The sequence below is a fragment of the Eurosta solidaginis genome, chromosome 4 (assembly GCF_040869045.1).
Source record: "Eurosta solidaginis isolate ZX-2024a chromosome 4, ASM4086904v1, whole genome shotgun sequence".
NCBI classification, from domain to species: Eukaryota; Metazoa; Arthropoda; class Insecta; order Diptera; family Tephritidae; genus Eurosta; species Eurosta solidaginis.
The window spans coordinates 172,250,720-172,264,699 of record NC_090322.1 but is presented as its reverse complement, the minus strand read 5'-3'; the positions used below and the strand labels follow the sequence as shown (position 1 = coordinate 172,264,699).

Here is a 13,980-nt window from a genome sequence, read left to right as displayed (position 1 = left end):
TATGTCACGTCAAAATGTTGACTCTCATATAGGGCGTCTTTGAAACAAATTCGGAGATAAGGCATTTTTTGGATAAAACTCTGAAGTGCCCTACTTATAAAATATAAAATTGTCTCAGTTAGGGTGGCAACCGATATGGCGTTATATTCCAGCATATATCAGCTCCTAAGCTGGCCTCGTGGCATCAAAAAATGTTTGCTTTATTTTTAAAATAAATGTATAAGACACTCATATTCCCATAAAGTGTAGTTCCCCTTTAAAGCTATGAAAAATACTCGTAAACGCCTCCTCATTTCGCTGAAATTGTTTATTTTTTACCCAGGTTATGGAACATAATTATCTTATTGTGGGTTAGTTGTGCACAACGTCGGCAGAGTATCGAATACAAACGCAACTTTTTTGTAGTAGTAGCTGAGTCTAATTTACGCGCATATATTTATGCACTTAACTTTATATGAACTGCTAAGTGCATAACTGTATCTGCACTTATGAAATTGTTGCGCATAAAATTATACAGGTAATGGTCAACTCGGCAAACATTCTCATCGTCAGCGTAGGGCTTATAATAAACTGCGTCGAGTGGCAACCGATGCTTACTTTAACATCTGACCACCTGCCCATACTCCTTTCATCACAGCTAACATTATCACCTCTAAAAAGCGAACTTTTATTAATTTAAAAAAAGCTAACTATGAAGGCTACACAACCTTCACAAATTAATCTTTTGCTGCACTCCTCATTCCGACAGGTGTCCGGCAAGGCGAACGTGCGTTACGCAAGATCATCGTTTCAGCTTCAACGCGCTTTGTCCCAGCCGGTAGAATACCAGAAATAATACCCAATTTCTGAAGCTGCAAACTTAGCAAGAGATAGTGACCTGGCAAGAAAACTCGGCGGTTAAGGGAACATTTCCATAAGCACTATGATGAGATCCGGCAGCTGCCAACACAGCCGTTTCCTCCAGACAAGCGTAATGCAATGACAATGCGTGAGTGGTCATGCTCATTGAATCTGGCGAAGCAGTTTTAACACAACATTTAGAAACATTGTTGAAAGCCCCGGCAATGCCTAAGAAGACTCCCAGAGCATACTCCTTATATTCCAAGGCTTTCTCTATGTTTATTACCATCCTATGCAGTGCAGTGTCTACCGAATTGCCTTTGGTGTACGTATCTTGTGTTTTGGAGAGCAGCTTTTCATCCACGTTAGACTTTACGTACACATCTATCAGCCTCTCAAATGTTTTGAGCAGAAATGATGTTAAGCTAATGGGTCTGTAGTCTTTAGGATACATGTGACCGATCTTCCCCGTCTTTGGTAGGAAAGCTACACGAGCAGTTCTCCAAGAGTGCGGTACATGATTCTTACGCACCCATCGAATATTATTTTAAGCCATTCCACGACCGCTCTATTTGAAACTTGTAGCATGGCCGGGAATATACCATCTGGGCCCGGCGATTTAAACTTAGAGAACGTCTTCACCCCCATTCGACCTTGGTATCGATCACCAAGCCCGGAACTACCTGCTCCGTGATCGAAAAGTGAGTGCTGTCTTCTGGCTCTTCTAAATCATCTCTTGGGAAATGTGTATCGCAAAGCACCTCAATGGACTTCTCACTATTATGTGACCACTATCCGTTCTCTTTCTTTATTAGTCCCTGGACATGTTCCCCCTTTGCTAGAACTTTTTTCAACTGTGCTGTTTCACTAGAGCACTCTATGTCCGCACAGACATTTTCCATGAGATTCTCTTCGACCTAGAAATTTTACGCTTGTAGATCCTCAATATATCCCTTAACCTGTCTTCTTAGAAGACTCAGCTCATTGCTCCACCATGGCGGCTTTGCTTTTCCTCTGAATCTTCTTAAAGGGCAAGCTCTGTTATACGCAGTCATAAGCGTCCTTGTTAGGAAATCATTGGACTCCTCCAGTTTCTCCACATTGGCAACCTCTATGGGTTGTCCCAGTGTTATTCCTACATGTTTCTGGAATTTCGTCCAGTTCGTTGACCTAGGGTTTCTAAAGGATTCTCCCTTGTTGTTGTTGTTGTAGCAGCAGTGCTTCGCCCCATCCATGTAGCAGTGCTTCTCCCTTCTCTACCCTCTTTAGGGGGATGCTGAAGCTGATATACGCATGGTCGGAGAAAGCTGGTCTAGCAAGAACCATCCAATCATACCTTGATAAATCACGTTCAGATCTCAATGTAATATCAAGAACATTGCTGGATGCTGAACCAATGTATGTAGAAACACTTTCCCTGTTGGCTATCTGCAAATTGGTTTGCACGATATAACAAAAGAAAGATTCGCCTCTCTCATTCGTATTTCCTCCTCCACTGCGAGGTCCTCAGTAGTGTAATTAGGCGGCATATATGAATGCATATATTGGCGACCACCGTGGTGTGATGGTAGCGTGCTCCGCCCACCACACCGTATGCACTGGTTCGCACCCCGGGCAAAGCACCATCAAAATTTTAGAAATAAGGGTTTTCAATTAGAAGAAAATTTTTTCCTTACCATGACTGCAGCTCGTACCCCTACCTAAAGTAAGGTAACGTTAAATTGAAATACACTAATAAAATAGAACAAAATAAAGTAACCTTAAACAAATTAAAACTAAAAACGGAAGTAAATAAAATAAACTTAAATTTAAATAAAGTTTTATGAAACTAATGGAGGACAAAATTAAATAGTTTAAAATAAATTAATATAGAATAAAAAAAGTCGTATATAATATTTCGGTAAATTACTTTGTGGCAACTGTGTGCGTTTCTACTCTAGGAATAGATCCGATGCCGATTACTGTTTTTGCCTAATGCTCTATTCTTGGAATTTTGTTGCTCTTTTCGTAAAACGTTTAAATTTACAGATGTATTTCCGTTTTTAAAATATTTCTAAGCATTATATCTGGATTTCTTGTTCATTTGAACGCAACTGAGAACAAGAACAATGAATATGTTAAATAACTTTACGTGTAAGTCAAAGCTCGGCCTAAAATCTCCTGGGAGGTTATCGTGCATTTTATATATATAATTATTTTTAAGTCAAACTTGATTCAAAATCGGGCGGCTTCATAATTAGGTCTACTTATAATGTGATGAAAATTATTACGGTATAGAAAAATTAAGTATTGAAGTGGTGATCTGATGCCATGTTTTTTTATTCGAGTTCGAAATAAATGAGATGGTAACCTTCTCATATCACACATACACTTACGGTCAAAAAAAAGCCGAAGAAACAGTTTTCCCTGTTACGGCGTTTCTACAGTAACTACAACTGCGTAACGAACTTTTTAGTTATTGTGGTTAATATCGATATTTCCTTAACTAATTATGTGGTATTTTACGGCGAGAAAGTTAGAAAATCCCTAGCAGTTTTCGTAAAATCAACAATATTTCATATAAGTAATAATTTTTTCCTAGAAGAAAAAATTAACATATTTGTCTAAAAAGAACAAATCACGCAAAATATGGAAAGCGTAAGCGGAGAACATTATAATGAATTATCCCTAAGAAGATTCTGGGACGAAATATATTGAATGGGTGGTGACTTTATTCACACCTTATCAAAGTGGACGACCACGAAAGGCCACTGAACGCGTTAATAGGAATATCGTCAGGATAGCTCCTCTGAATACATTTAAAATTGTTCCAGAAACTTTCGCGGAATTGAAGTATGGTATAAACACGAAAGCTATAATATTGTTGGTCCGCCGTTACTTAAGGTAAAATAATTAGATGGTCCCTGGCTAGAATAAAACCAGCTTCTTAGCACAAAAATCCTTCCTCCCTACTAAGCTGGTTCTGCCAAAACTGAAACTGGCCTCGGAGTGACTGGGGACGAGTCATACTCAGAATAGCGCAAAAAAAATAAATTTAATTCAGTTTTGTAATGCGTGGTTAGCCCCAAGAATACCAAAATATGGATTCGCAGCTGCGTTCAGATTACTGTGCTCGACTAGCCCCAAATTCTTGGTGAGATGCCGTCTTGTATGCCAATGTAGGCGGCGGAGTTAGTTTAACTCCCCATTAACAAAATCTAAGCAACTCTCACGGTTTTTAATGCGTTCCACTCCGTTATATACGGAGAATCCTTCACTATTGCCTTAACGCAGTTTTGACTAAATCTTCCTGATTTTTGGGACTTACTACGCATCGCGAACCTTAACTAAATAAAACTTATTTTGCACTCATAAGAAAATATGAATCATGACCAATCGTTACCTGTTCAATTTATGTTTTTGTAATACCAGTTAGCGTGCACAATCGCTTTTTTGTGATGGAAAGTGGGTTCTTTTTTTGACCATGGGCCATCAAATTATTTTGTCTCCAGAGACACTGTGCCGTTGCTATTGTAGTTTTCATGTTTATATTATCCCTAAATTCCGCGAAGTTTCTGGCGTAGTTTTAAATGTATTAAGAAGAGCCATGATGATGATATTCCTATCAACGCGTACATTGGGGTTTCGTGGTCGTCCCCTTCGAAAATGTGAGGATAAAGTCACCTATTCAATATATTTCGTCAATAATCCACCGTGGTGTGATGGTAGCGTGCTCCGCCTATCACACCGTATGCCCTGGGTTAGCACCCCGGGCAAAGCAACATCAAAATTTTAGAAATAAGGTTTTTCAATTAGAAGAAAATTTTTCTAAGCGGTGTCGCCCCTCGGCAGTGTTTGGCAAGCGTCCGGGTGTATTTCTGCCATGAAAAGCTCTCAGTGAAAACACATCTGCCTTGCAGATGCCGTTCGGAGTCGGCATAAAACATGTAGGTCCCGTCCGGCCAATTTGTAGGGAAAATCAAGAGGAGCACGACGCAAATTGGAAGAGACGCTCGGCCTTAGATCTCTTCGGAAGTTATCGCGCCTTACATTTTTTTTATTTAATCTTTTTAATAATATTGCATTGTGATGTACTCCGCCTACGATTTCATAATTTTGCGTGATTTGTCTTTCGTAGACAATTATGTTAATTTTTTCTTCAAGGATAAAACTATTACTTTTATGAAACATTTTTGCTTTTACTCAAACTGCTAGGAACTTTCTAGCTTTTTCGCTTTAAGGTATCGCCTAATGAGTTAAGGAATTGTCGATGTTAATCACAATAACTAAAATGTTTCGTTACGTAGCTGCAATGATCGTAGAAACGATGTAATAGAGGAACACATTGTCGTCGGCTTTTTTTATGATCGTAAGTGTATGAGCGAACAGGTTACCAATTTCCCTAAATCGGATTTCCAGATTCTCTGACATGTCAACAATTATATACAAAATTACGGTCAGTGTCAAAAGAAAGTGTGCACACCTCTAATGTAACAATATTAGCTCTACTTAAGGGGTTTCCGGGCGATACAATGAAGCATTTTATATTTTTTGAAAACGATATGTAATTCTGATCAATTTAATGGAAAACCAGAAACAAAACTCTTACAACAAAAAAGATATGAAGGAAAAACGGAAATACTTCATATGTTTAGTGTGAAAAAAAGTGTACAAATTGGGGTTTATGTGTTTGGAAGAAATGAAGTCGTTACAAGCGTTACACAATAAGGGTTTGACCTCTCTGAAGTTGGCAAGACAACTTTTTCGTGGAAAAAAACTACCTATTGGGAAAATTGCCGTGAATTTGCCGTAATTTATCCGTGAAACAAAAAAATTTGCCGTGGCCATATTTTAGAAAATACAGGGTGGCACGCTAACTTCACGTGAAGTCAGAAAACCACCTTACAGACCAGCTAGAAAAATAATTCTTGCACACGAATTTGCCGTAAATTTGCCGTAGATAAGTGGCATATTATATAATTTCGAAAAAAAATTTAACTTTTTTTATGGCGCACCGCCAACTTCACGTGAAGTTAGCGTGCCACTTTTCGAAAACCACCTTAGACACCAGTTAGGAAAATAATTCTTGCACGCGAATTCACGGCAAATTTACAGCAAATTCACGTGCAAGAATTATTTTCCTAACTGGTCTCTAAGGGGGTTTTCTGAGCGTGGCACGCTAACCTCACGTGAAGTTGGAGGTGCACCATAAAAAAAATTTGAATTTTTTTTTTTCGAAATTGTATAATATGCCACTTATCTACGGCAAATTTACGGCAAATTCGTGTGCAAGAATTATTTTCCTAGCTGGTCTCTAAGGTGGTTTTCTGAGGGTGGCACGCTAACTTCACGTGAAGTTGACGTGCCACCCTGTATTTTGTAAAATATGGCCACGGCAAATTTTTTTGTTTCACGGATAAATTACGGCAAATTCACGGCAATTTTCCCAATAGGTAATTTTTTTCACGTAAAAGTTGTCTTGCCAACTTCAGAGAGGTAAGGGTTTGGTTAGTCGAGATTTTTAGTTATATTGGCAGAAGAACGTTTTTCGCAAGAATGAAAAAAAAACGATATTCGCAAATTGAAATAGCATTAGGAAGGCAAAACCTTGCACCGAATTGGAGTTATTAATATTATGGAAATTACAACACTGTAAGAAATATGATATATGGCGGCCACCGCGGTGTGATGGTAGCGTGTACCGCCTAACACACCGAATGCCCTGGGTTCACACCCCGGACAAAGCAACATCAAAATTTTAAAAATAAGGGTTTTCAATTAGAAGAAAATTTTTCTAAGCGGGGTCGCCCCTCGGCAGTGTTTGGCAAGCACTCCGAGTGTATTTCTGCCATGAAAAGCTCTCAGTGAAAACTCAGCTGCCTCGCAGATGCCGTTCGGAGTCGGCATAAAACATGTAGGTGCCGTCATGCCAATTTGTAGGAAAAATTAAAAAAAGGAGCACGACACAAATTGGAAGAGAAGCTCGGCCTACAATCTCTTCGGAGGTTATCGCGCCTTACATTTATTTTTTTTTTAAGAGATATGATGTTCCATTGTGTAACCCACAAAATCCTTAAGTAGAGGTAATATTGTTACTTTCCACGTGTGTACACTTTCTTTTGAAACTGACTTTATGTGCATTGCCTTTGGTCCATACAAATCTATCTTATGATTTTAGGTATGTTAAGTTATTAAATCAAATTTATTAAGTTATAGATTTACAATTTACTTATGAATACAATTTTTTAAATGTGATTTGCAGTGTTGTAAATATTTTATAACATAATTTCTACGTTAATTATTTGAGAAAATCGCGGCTTCACCTTTTTTATGTACATGTTTCTATCCACATAACGTACCAAAGATCGCTTACTTCGTATTAACTTCGTGAATACGTACAAAAGTTCTAAAGTGTAAGTGATTTAATGAAATGATATTGTTGTTAGTGTCGACGGGAAGCGAACAAAATCTTAAATACAAAGAACTGTTATCTGGGCGTATTACAAAAGTAAACAAACGAGTAAAAGCTAAATTTTTATTTAATATATATATATATTTTGTAATTAATTATTAACGAGCAAATGTTGATTATACTATTTTCGATTTTATACATCCTCCCTCTTAGGTAATGGAACAAGGAACAAAGTTAATAATGAAACATCCAAAGGTAAAAGCGAAGCCGCTAAGAATAAAGCAAATAAACCGGAAAATGTTAGTGTTAGCGATTTACCATTTGATCGTCAAGTTGTTGCTACAAAATTGGCTGCTGCCTTAGTTTTTGAAGGACGAGAGGATGTATCTACTAAAGATATGGATAAATTGATATTCTTATTCCTTTTATTGGTAAAATTATCGAAAGAAAAGCGTGAAACCGAAGGATACCCTTTAGAAATGACAAATGTTCTATCACAATTGGGTATATTATATGTACCAAATAAAAAAACTGCTGCTGCATTGGCTGCTTTACCAGCACTTGTCGAAGAATTAATGGATAATAATGACTCTAGTGCTGCAATTACCTCTCATGTACGCGACCAACAAGATGATGATGAGGCTTCAAATGAGACACCTGAAAAGGAGGCTAAGAATACCAGTGACACCAGTGGCAATATGTTGGAATCATTAACCGATTCAGATTTGCAAACATTATTACAAAATTTCAAACATCTATCAACCGAAGAGCAACACCATTTGATAGCACATTTGAAGAAATTAGAAACAGCTGATCCATTGCGTGTTGAGAAATTAAGAAAATTCGTAAATATAAATGATGTTGCTGATGCTGCTGTATCATCGCCAGCTGCAAGTGCAAGTAAATCAAATGCACGTGAAAGATCACGTACACGTGATAGCCGTTTTGATGACTCACCCGTCCGTAGCAACAGTAAAAGTCGTAGTCATTTGTCTGATGAAGATAGCAATGATCAGCGTGACCACCGTGCTAGTGGTGGTACTGGTGGTGCTGGTGTTACGAATCCAAATAAATTTAGTCTTGATGATGAAGATGAAGATGACGATTACAATGTTGATGATGTATTTAGAGCAGCATTCCGTAAAGTAAGCGACAATAATGCTAATCACGTCATTGCACGTCATGCACGTCAATCCAAACAGTCAGATGCAAAAATATCGCAATATGATTCAACAAAACAAATGGCACCAGCGCCAGAACCCATTATACCAGTATCGTCATCACCAAATGCTTTAACATTCAATCGTGCTGGTTTGAATATTTCACTAAGTGATACACAGAATTTAATAGCTAATCTAATGGGTTCACTACAACAGAGTAATGCTGGTCAAAAACCGATTGCTCCTCTGGGCAACCACAACGCCACCAAGAATCCTAAAGAAGGACAATTTCAGCAGATACCGACACATTCAAGTGCACAACAACCACAGCCTCAAATACAAAAAACACAACCAATACCACCACAACCAATAATGCCACCCTCAAATATGCCATTCTTTCCACCAACACAACAACCACCGACACTTCAAGGTACGAATGGTGGTTATAATCAAATGGGTAGTGGTTCAGGCGGCTTCAATCAAATGGGTATTGGTAGCGGTATGAATAATCAACCGTTCTATAATCCAAACGGAATGGGCTACAATAATAACAGTAATAATAATAATAATGGCATTGGAGGTGGGTATGGGGGATATCAGCAGCAATGGGGTATGGGCGATAATCAGCAATACGGTATGCAAAATTTTATGGGTTCTCAGCAGCAGCCACCGAATCCTCAGCAGCAGATGGGCGGATATAACATGTATGGCCAAGGTGGCCGCTAATTTTCGTTATCAATAAATACAGGATTTGCTTGGAGCGTCATACGTCTTTTGGATATTTGTGGGTATGTATGCATATAAATTTTAATGAATTCTTCAGGGACCGGAAATGATTTAATTATGCATTTCAACTAGTTAAAGAAAATTCAGAAAATGTAGTGACGTCTCTTCCAGTATATATTATACTAGTTTTATACGCCGTATTACAGCGCTACATTAATTGAGCTTGTTGTTGTGTAAGAAAGTGTACACTTTTAATTAATTATTTTTTGAAGTGTATGTATCGTTCTGCAAACGAAAAAATGCTCATAAAGTAGTAACAGTTACTTTTATACTTTTTTTTTTATTAGCATAGATATTAATGTCAATGACGGGTAACGACATTTTATCAATTAATTCGTTTCTGTCCATTTGACCGAACTTTTCTGGAGAGACTCGACAAAGAGTTTTGTATCACGGTTTTATTGAGTTTCAGCAACGCCGTTCGCCACAGTTTTTTTTACTTCAGTAATAGGCCTCCCAAAAGTAACCTAAGAATCCTAACAGCTATACTTACAGGACATTTTAGATTGCACAGCCAAATGCAGAAACTGGGCATACTATCGAATAACACATGCTGCTTTTGTGGTCGATCATCGGAGACGGTGGACCATATCCTCCTGGAATGTGACGCAATCACAAGACGCAGCGCTAAGTTTATGAGCTCACCATGGCCAGAGCATTTCCACATTCAATCTCTCAAGCTAAGAGAACTTCTAGGGTTCATCAAGGAAGTCGGCTTGGATGAGGTGCTGTGAAGGAGACGAGGGCACAATAGACCAATGGTGGCAGTGCAATCCTTAAGAAATTATCTATCTATCTATTTATCTACTTCAGTAACGGCGCGGATTTATGCCCGCATTCACAAATACATAGCTTGCCAAATCAGAACATTTTCTACTACCGCGCATCTACTGATCACTTTGGGAGGCCACTTGTTGGCTTTTTCTTCATTAAGCCACCTTCCTTGAAGCGCAAAACCAATCTTCGGACAGTGTCTTAGGATGATATTGTGAGTTTTGCCAGGTTTTTGAAAGTAACATTCAATTCGTTCGTATTAATTTTTGACGTTGTTGAAGGCTTGACTTCAGAAGCTTATATAATTTCATGGCTCAATTATATGGTTGGCTCATCTCATCATCTGATTTTATTTATTTCATTGCATGCTTGATGGGATTGTCAAAAGGAGATGGCAAAATCAAAATGAAGCCAACACATTGGCAACATCTTCTTACACATACAAAAACTGCTAAGTTTTATCTTTTCATTCCATACCATTCGCACCAACACCAATACACAGATTTTGACAATTTGAACAGACATATTTTGTTATTGTACAGATGAGCCAACCATATAGTAGTTGAACCGTGTATAATTTTAAAAATTTCATGAAACTCCTACTCAAAAATAATGTATTCAAATCATACTGTGTCATTACTAAAACACTTAAATGTAGTTATAAATTTGCATAAGTTTCTGTACCAGTCTTGTCTGTTTATAGCCCGTCCGAACTAGCTGACTTCCAAGTCTTATGTATTTAAAATGAGAGCAAAATGGCGCCCGAATTAAGGGCATGGTGTCAAACCACAAAAGAAAAAAGAAGAACTTTTAAAAATAATCCTACTTTTGAATTTAACTCATTCCAATCATTACGGTCCCAGAAACTGTTTGATAATACTTAAAATTTGTTTAACACGTGTATATATCATATATTTTCAGAAAGTACCCACAACAGCTACAGTAAATCTATGCATCTAAGTATATAAAACTGAATTACATACATATATGGACTATACAAAAAAACTTTGAGACAACAATTTTACTTGAGTATAAAAGTGTTTAAAAAACTGTAAAAGCATAACTCTAATTAGTAAAAAGCTTACATACATAAGTATGTATGTAATATTATATTGAATTAATTATATAACATCGGATATTTTTATGTAGTCTGATATATAGGGCCCGTATTACGTCTCAAGATCTGTGATCGAACCTCAGTTTTTAAAACACAATATGTCTGAGATGCTGGATTGGATTAATGACATATGTGAACTAGTGACAAATTGTACTCGTTAGGTCCATAAATTGTTATAAATTTTAGGAAGTAGTTTAACAGTTGCATAGGTATCGTTTGAGTGAAAATGGTTTTCAGTCACTGATCGTAAAACGTAAAACGGGCCCAGATTTGTGTCCAATATTTTATCTTTTATTTTTTGTAAAATTATTCTCGCTACAGTTTTCGGTGAAATTTAGGCGTAAAAAACGCTATCACAAAAATAACTTTTAAAATGGGTATTTTTTTAAGTTAGTTGCGCTTCAATAAATATTTTTATCTCTAAAATGTATTTTTAATTTTACTTTATCAACCCATTTCTGACTTTTTTACGTCTTTTAGACTGTGCTACATACATAAATATTGAAGAGAATCGATAAAATTTTTTAAATTTTCAGCTTTATATATTTAAATTTTTTTGTAAATTTACGATATCGTGAAGTTATTGTCAGAGTTACTACGATGTATGCTCTAAAAAAATTACGTTACGTGTTAAACGTAATACAATGGAAAAAAACTTACAACTGTGAAGCATTTACATAAGTACGGTAAGTAATGTAACTTGAAATGTGTGTGTATATTAGACTGGGTCGATTTATATACCGATATCGCGCCATCGATGTTTCGATAGAATTTGGGCTCAGGTAAAAAAGTTCCACTACGCATACCCAAAAAAAATAATTTTCGATCCTGCGAAATTTAATTTTTTTTTACTTTTTTTCGACTTTGATTTTTAAGGTTTTTTTCATGACCTACTAAAAAATTTTCATTTGATTGTAAAATTTTCCAAATTTTCCGACCCAAAAATGTGCGCTAAAAACTTTGGCGATAACAGTTTTTTGGGTCATGAAAAAAACCTTAAAAATTAAAGTTGAAAAAAAGTCAAAAAAGTGAAATTTCACAGGCTCGAAAATAATTTTTTTGGGTATGCGTAGTGGAGCTTATTTTTCCTGAGCCCAAATCCTATCGAAAAATCGATGGCGCGATATCGGTTAACTTTCGTCCATACAAATCGACCCACCCTAGTGTGTATATTAGAATGCCTCACGAACACGAAAAAAATGTTTTTTTCCATCGGCATTACTAAGTACCTCTTTTATTAGAGCACCCTCAATTATCGTCATAACTTTCTGTAATATTTGGATAATTGTTTTTAAGCTAACTAAATATTATAAATGTGGAATATAAGTGGCGGGGTTAGGCATTTGAATTGTAACCAGCTTGATATCACATAAACGGTTCAAAAACACTGCGCTATATCCATTTTAGGCGCGACATCCAGATCATAAGAAAACAATCAAGAAATTTTTAACGTGTAAAGATCTTTGCTCACGGTATGGGGAATCCTGATTGTAGGCATAAGGTGTAAACTGTAAGCGTAGGCGCACGTCACCTATAAATTAAAGTATAAGAGCATATGATATATTTTTGTGGTGTGATGGTAGCGTACCACACCGAAGATTCTGGGTTCACGCCCCGGGAAAAGCAACATAAAACATTTTAGAAACAAGTTTTTTCAATTAGAAGAACATTTTTTTTAAGCGGCGTAGCCCTTCGGCAGTGTTTGGCAAGCACTCCGAGTGTATTTCTGCCATGAAAAGCTTAGTGAAAACTCATCTGTCTTGCAGATGCCGTTTGGATTCGGCATGAAACAAGTAGGTCCGATCCCGCTAATTTGTAGGAAAAAATAAGAGGAGAAAAAATAATAAGTCGCATATTGGAAGAGAAGCTCGGCCTTTAATCTCTTCGGAGGTTATCGCGCTTTACATTTATTTATTTTTTAAGTGCACGAAGAGATGTATACACGTTGCCGTTTTGTTGGAAAAAAGAGCGAGATATGTAATAGGAAACATGAGCAAATTCATGATTTCTATTACTGCTAACTACACAAAGTATTTACAAAAACAAAGCACGTGATTAGGTATTCAGGTTTAAGTTGAAACTTTTTCTTTTACAAATTTGTTACATTTATATGAAACTAGCTTTACCAGAGGCGCACGTTGTAACGCCCGATATCGAATGGATGTTGCGTTATTTTTTCTGTTTTGTTTGTTGATAATTTAATTTATTGTTCTGTAAATTGTTACCGCTGATGATTGTTGCTTGGATTACATTCCAAATGACTGGTGAGCCAATTTTCAAAGTTGATATATGCGCAGGCATTCCTTTTGGTTCTAAGGAGTATAGAAATTCATTTGGATAATTCACAATTTTATCTTCATCTGTAACTGTGTCGATCGATTTATATTTCGTCACTTCACCAGGAAATTGATTTTGAAAGCGATCATTGATTTTGTTAACATGATCATTTTTGGGAGCTAAGATAGTTCTTTCGCATAGCCAAAAAACAATAACATTAAAATTTAAAATTCTTAATTCTGAAATATGAAAAACTTTCGTCTTGATCGAAGGAACCTCGAGCCAAAATTTGGTGATGATCGAAGTATAGCAAACACGTTTTCATAGGGAACACACACGCAGTATTTGATTTTTATAGAAGATGTAGATAGACTGAAGCTAAACAATTTTTTTAACAGCGGCAGATTACTAAACGTCCAAAAGGCATAACAGCTAAACTCAACAATGCAGTCAAACTTTAGGTGTTAAAATAACTTAAGTTTCTACGGCAGCCATAGTTTTCCCCATTCCACATTTTACTGGAGGTTTTAGGACTTAACGTCACATAGCTCCTTACCAATTTTAATTATCCTACCATTACGACATCCAGATATATGCAGTATAATATATTCCATTTGTATGGGATGTGCCACGCC

The 13,980-nt window shown here is 36.8% G+C and overlaps 1 protein-coding gene across 1 annotated transcript in view; it reads left to right on the top strand.

The window, feature by feature from the left end:
- LOC137250636 (uncharacterized protein CG7065) overlaps nt 1-11,494 on the top strand; it is a 55,493-nt gene extending 43,999 nt beyond the window's left edge. Inside the window, exons 2-3 of the mRNA XM_067783784.1 lie at nt 7,445-9,179; nt 10,873-11,494. Coding sequence (XP_067639885.1) covers nt 7,445-9,117 — 1,673 coding nt within the window. The 3' untranslated portion in view covers nt 9,118-9,179; nt 10,873-11,494. The remainder of the gene's footprint in view (nt 1-7,444; nt 9,180-10,872) is intronic.
- The last annotated feature ends 2,486 nt before the right edge of the window (nt 11,495-13,980 follow it).